This window comes from Osmerus mordax, chromosome 22 (assembly GCF_038355195.1).
Source record: "Osmerus mordax isolate fOsmMor3 chromosome 22, fOsmMor3.pri, whole genome shotgun sequence".
In the NCBI taxonomy this organism is placed as follows: Eukaryota; Metazoa; Chordata; class Actinopteri; order Osmeriformes; family Osmeridae; genus Osmerus; species Osmerus mordax.
Window position 1 is genome coordinate 12,729,666 of NC_090071.1, and position 6,000 is coordinate 12,735,665.

The window sequence follows — 6,000 nt, forward strand, 5'->3', positions numbered from 1 at the left end:
CACCCCCCTCAGTCTGAACCCAAAACTCCCCTCACTCAGCAGGTGACTGACAAACCTCTGTCTAGAGCGAGCTAATTTTGTGACATGTAGTCCCAGACTTACAACCACATACTCACCTCCCCTCCAAACACACACACACACACACACACCTGGAGTCTCCTTTGCTCAGGTTGCCTCCAGCAGGATGAAGAATGGTCTGGTTCTTGTCCATCTCCACCACACACTTTGTGTTTAGGTCCTTTTCTGTGAGACAGAGAACAGTCATTTAACTTAGTTGTGGTGGCCTAGGCTTGGACAGTATATCTTGATCTATAATTGAGTCACTAAGTCACAAATGACAAAGCTAGTCCACAGTTCACACTCACACAATACACACAACAGCAGCAACATGTTAGATTGTACCCTCTTATGTGAGAATTACTTTCATTTTCTTTATTCACTGTGCCCTTTAACTCACTGTGTCATGATAGCTGTTTAGTAGGATGCAGACAGTTAAGCCATACAAAAGGCCCAATAATAGACGCATTAATTATTGTTCTCTTACTCCAGCTGTACTGCTAGCTAGCCTAAGTACAGGGTCATCTCACTCTCTCCCCTCGCTTTACGCCCCCTTCCACACTTTCTCTCGTCTTGCTCATCTCTCCTCTCCCAAAATTCCCTCTCACCTTCCCCATTTCCTTCTCTCCCTCACTTGATCCCACTCTGTCTACAAGAGTCAGACCGATTTACCGATATGGGCCTATCCCAGATATACTGTATCGGTATATAGGCAGCATTTTATGTTCATTTTCTTAATTCAAGTTACTCTTTTGTTCTTTTTTTCTATTTGTTTTTTTTATTTTTATCAAACACTAACAAGTGTTTGAAAACCACTTTGACCACCACCATTTGAAGGATCAATGCAAAAAAAATACTAAATACAAAAAATTAAAATAAACAATTGTTTGTGCATAGACCTACTAGGATCCAGAAGTCTCAGATCACCAGACAATATTCTTCTATTTTACATTTGTTTTGATTGTAAATCGTTTTTTTCCATTAAAAAATAGTATCAACTTAACACTGAGTGAAAAGTTGATCTTTGACAAATTCATCTATTTCTGAATAGTTTTGCTTGAATGACAGCTTGCCTGGAGCATGCCTGGACTAAACCTGATGACCCATGTTATGCCTGTCTGCCGCTTTTGCATGGTGTCGGTGCATACGTCAGCTGACTAATTTGCCTAATCTTCTGAGGAAAGTTCCTGAGGCATAAATGCAGTTAGCAATGTGCTGAAGGATCCTTCTAGTTCCTTGAAAAGTTGTTCTAGGGCGTACAAGTTCCAGGTACTCCCTTAATTATTTTCAAACACACCCACACACCAGGTGAAACCAGAAGAAATGCTAATCCACGTCTATGCAAACCAGAAAAACTGTTTTGCATTAGTGTGGGAGTTGTGGGATAGGGGGTTGGAGGTTTTGAAGGGCAGGATGAAGAGGAAGAGGCAGTTCCTGTGCACTGGGTGAATAGCCCTTTTTCTATCCTTTCCAACTAGTCTTCCTTCCATCCTTTCTTGGGGCTGAAGACTGGGGTCTGGGGGTGGCTACAGCATACAGTCTGCTTGTCCTGCTCTAATATAACATCCAGGCCTGTCAAAAACATGTCTTTAAACCCCTTGAATAATACATGCCAATGTTGTTAGATGAGGGTCATGCCTGGAGAGTGGTGTGAGGGGGGAACATTGGTCAAAGGTCAGGACCTTAACGTGGGTAACCCATCAGGCTACAACCTTCCTCCATCTTGTCATCCCTCCCACCATCTCTTCCTACATGTATCCCTTACTATGCTGTTCTCTCTCACTCTCCTATCCTGTCGCTCTGCCTCTTGTCCTCACTTCCTCTCCTGCCTTTTTCTATCTTCCTCCCACCATTCCATTTCTTACTCCTTAATTTCTAGTGGTGACAAATACACTGTTGATGACCTGGGTGTAAACGGGATGAATTAGCCACATAAGCAGAAAATATGCAGCAACGACCTTCACTTTATTAACTGTTACTCATGACAAATAATTCAGGGTTGGGGGTCAACTGAACAAGCCAAGCACCGCCTACTGGTCTCCTGGCTAATCCTGGGCAATGTTATAAGAGGAGGGAAAGAATCTGAGTCTTATTAATAGACATACTCTGGATATTCCACCTGCTATTGTTCCCCCACAGTTTATACATGAGTAGTCCTCTGACAACACACACTTTCCATTCCTCTTCCATCCATGAAACTGGAACATTATATTCCACCACTGACCTGGGAACTGGGACTGGTACAATAAAACGCTATGACTCCACAATATGGAAGTGGAAAAGCTGTGTGTTTCCTGGCTGCATGATGAAGGAGTTATATTCTTAGAAGGCTCTTTAGTAAATGCAATGACCATGAGAACATAGCAAGTTATGCAACGTTAAAAAAGTCCATTCAGGCCGTCTCCCTTCCTGCCTTTGTCCATCAAAGGCCAGTTAACACGCACGCGCGCACTCATACACAAACATTAAGTATTTATTAAGATCTATTTATGTAAATATGCGGTTTTGAATACTCATCAATGATATGTGTCTACTTTAAAAGATAAGTCCCTTCAAGCGTCACCCTTAAAGTGGGACATTGGACTTGTTCCCTTGCTAGAGAAACCGTTCGGTATGAGAAATGAACCGCGGTCCTGAATAGAGGTCTTGTGACCGAGTTCTACGCTCAGAACGGGGGACACGTGACTTCTCTGCTACATTGTGGACCTCATTTTCCGCTTCGCTAAAACCTCGTACTTCTAGACACATGGTCTCCCCCGGCTAAAATGTCATTCCCTCCCTCTGAGCGTTATTCAAGCTCGCCATATAATTGTCCGAACCGCTTGAGCGTGTGCACGGCTTCATTAACGGGAGGCATGTCACTATACATTCATTACTCCGGCTTATGTTATAAAAAGGGTGAGAACACATGTTCATGTCGATCACTGTGATCCAGTGAACCTCTCAATAAAAATGAATGATGGTTTTTCTGGCATTGTCACGCACGAATGCTCTACTAACACAAATAATGCTGCTCATGACTTCTTATCGTGCTGTTGGCCCAAATCACACGGACACCTCTTAAGCCCGTCTGCTATTTTGAACTGTCTGGACCCTCCTCGTCACCATTATGATTTGTTGGAAACGTTCATCGATTATTATTTCCTATACATCTCCACTACTGCATAACAGTATGAGATTCTAACTGACTGTCCAGCCATAATCCGGGATCGACCCCCAGGTTCAAACCGTGATTTGTTAAAAGGTTATTAATAGGGAGGCTATTTCACAAGACGTTGGTGGTTGTAATGCCATTTCATCAGTTTGGTGTCAATCGCAGTGGCATGCAAGAAAAACATAAGATGCCGTTCCCTCACCTCTCCTGTTCATAGGACGAACACGGACAGCAACCTTCACATTTGAGTCGTTGAGACTGGTCTCCCCCATTGCGTCCACGGTCTGACAGACAGACACAGCCTGTCCCTGCGATTAGTTAGGTATCCCGCAGGTTAAAATAATCCCAAGTGAACTGTAGTCGCAGTCATTCAGAATAATTGATATGTCGCGCTAGCTGATGGGCCAGCTAGCTAGCTACCTAGCGTACAAGGGTTGGTCCATAGGCAGGGCATTCTCCATCGTTTCAACAACAATGGACTGAAGACATTTTTAGGAGCAGCTCTTCTTGCACGTTGTCTAATACATGTTCCCGGTGAAGAGACGGAGCTGTAAATACATAAAGCAGATATATACCGTTATGATAGTAAGAGCGGCTACCTGTCCATAGTAGGTACTGCAAGCTACTTGGCTATAGCACTAACTGTAGTTGTAGTTAGCTAGCTAATTTAGCCGGTAGCTAGCTCAGATCAATTGATCCTAACTACAAACAACCCAACAGCCCATTTCAACCCGTGTCTCTTGTCTTGCAAAAAACAATGACATGTAAACGAATGTACCAAGAAAATACTAATGTACCGGGCACGAATGCCCAGGGAATGTTCAAAACATAAACAACGGAACAACATTCGTAGATACCTGGCCCAGTTGAAGTAGCTCATCAGCTAGCGAGCTGGCTAGCACAGTTAGAAGTAACGGGTTGGGTCGGCACTGACAGACCCAACCTAAAGACTACACTTAAGTAGTCTCCTACTGTAGTTAGCTCTAGTTAACTTGACACTGCAATAAAAATACATAGATACACGCATTGAAAACATACATCTTTTGAACAATAATTAAGTTTTGCTCGTGTTATTGATACACTCGATCAACTTTACCCAGATGCAATTACATTTTCAACCGGATCGTGAGCCTCACAGTCCCGTACTGCTCCGTCTGTTCTCCGCAAGCTTGCGACTAGTAGAAATTACCTCGTGCCCGCCTCTTCCGACAGAAAGTGTCGAGAACAGCTTTCTCAGTAAACGCCCAAAATGTTTGGGGTGCGATTTACATATGGCCCCACTACATAATACTAAGAATATGTAGGCTCTATTAAAAAAAACGTAACTGCTCATTTATGACGAATGTCTAGGCCATGTGATCGAATGTCTTTGACATTTGGGGGAAAAAAGTAATGCCATGTGAGTCTGAAAACTATATAGCCTAGGACCTAGCTTATACGGTGAGTAAAAACAAATTCTAATGATTTGGAGAAAAGTTATTTTAATGGCTGTACCCCAAACCCATAAACAGCACTTTGATCAAAATTGTAATAATCCCCCTTTAAAAAAAATGATACTCCAATACCATTACCTTGACAGGGTTTATTTATTTATTGTTACCAGCTTCATTATCGTAGTAGCCTGACGTTGTCATACTCATAATTCTAGTCAAAATATGAATCTGATACCAGAGAAATATGTCTAACAATGGGAGAACTGCCACTCTCGGGAAACTTCCGGGTTCTGAACTGGTTGCAGTTCCACTGTAGTTCCATATGAGGGCACTAACGAGCGAGTGCAGAATGAATGGAGGTCTATGGAGCTATACCCCTCAAAATCCACTTTTCTCAGGATATAATTTTTTGTCTAGTAATTTGAATTCTGAATTCGAAAGGGGAGGCAAAAAATACACACTTCTGGGTGTTAGATTTTTTAAAGTCGCCTTTCTGTTCTAAAAAGCCTTTTAAAATGTCAATGACGTCATACACATCGTACGACAAGAGTTACTACTTTACGGCAAGCTCTGGTCACTTCCTTTTTTCTCTCGAGGCATCGACAACACAGCTGACAGGTTCTCCCTTTCGAAACACATGCTAGAAATAGTTTTTTTTTTCTTTCTCTACCGCCATTACGGAACTACAACACAAACTAGCGCACGACATCAACGCCATCGTTCTCAAGTTGTATACCATTTTAATTACAGATATAAAAGATTTCCCGAAACCAAATAAATCCAAAGCTTTATATATAAATGGGTGTTCGACTGTATCAAACGCTTTATAAAAGTCAAGAAATACAATGACTGCCTGTGACTCCACATACTCTGAGTAATCTAATAGATCTAACACCAATCTTATATTGTTGCATGTATGGCGATTAGCCATGAAGCTATGGAAGCAAATCATGACCAAAATGAAAATGCATTTCCAGAAATGCTTTTTCATTTTAAGAATGTGGCTTCATTATTTGACTCATAAATTAAATTAGTAATAAATTATCCTATTTGCATTTTAATTTTCTTCTTCAAGAGTGCTCAATCTTTCACTCAATTAAAATGAAAAAGAAATAGACATTTGAGATTTAATTTTCAAAACATGCCCCAGCAAATAGATACCAAAATTCAATTTGAAATGTAAAATTTGAAAATTAAAATGCATTTCCAGAAATGCTTTTTCATTTTAAGAATGTGGCTGCATTATTGGACTCAAATTGGAAAATGAAAATGCATTTCCAGAAATAATTTTTCATTTTAAGAATGTGGCTGCATTATTGGACTCAAATTTGAAAATGAAAATGCATTTCCAGAAAT

At 41.1% G+C, this 6,000-nt stretch overlaps 1 protein-coding gene across 1 annotated transcript in view; it reads right to left on the bottom strand.

Annotated features, from left to right (window-relative positions):
• kif13ba (kinesin family member 13Ba) overlaps nucleotides 1-4,365 on the bottom strand; it is a 49,298-nt gene extending 44,933 nt beyond the window's left edge. The window contains exons 1-3 of the mRNA XM_067260106.1: nucleotides 4,322-4,365; nucleotides 3,414-3,759; nucleotides 150-243 (exon numbers count right to left, since the gene is read on the bottom strand). Of these exons, the coding sequence (XP_067116207.1) occupies nucleotides 150-243; nucleotides 3,414-3,483 (164 nt within the window). The 5' untranslated portion in view covers nucleotides 3,484-3,759; nucleotides 4,322-4,365. The remainder of the gene's footprint in view (nucleotides 1-149; nucleotides 244-3,413; nucleotides 3,760-4,321) is intronic.
• Nucleotides 4,366-6,000: the final 1,635 nt, after the last annotated feature.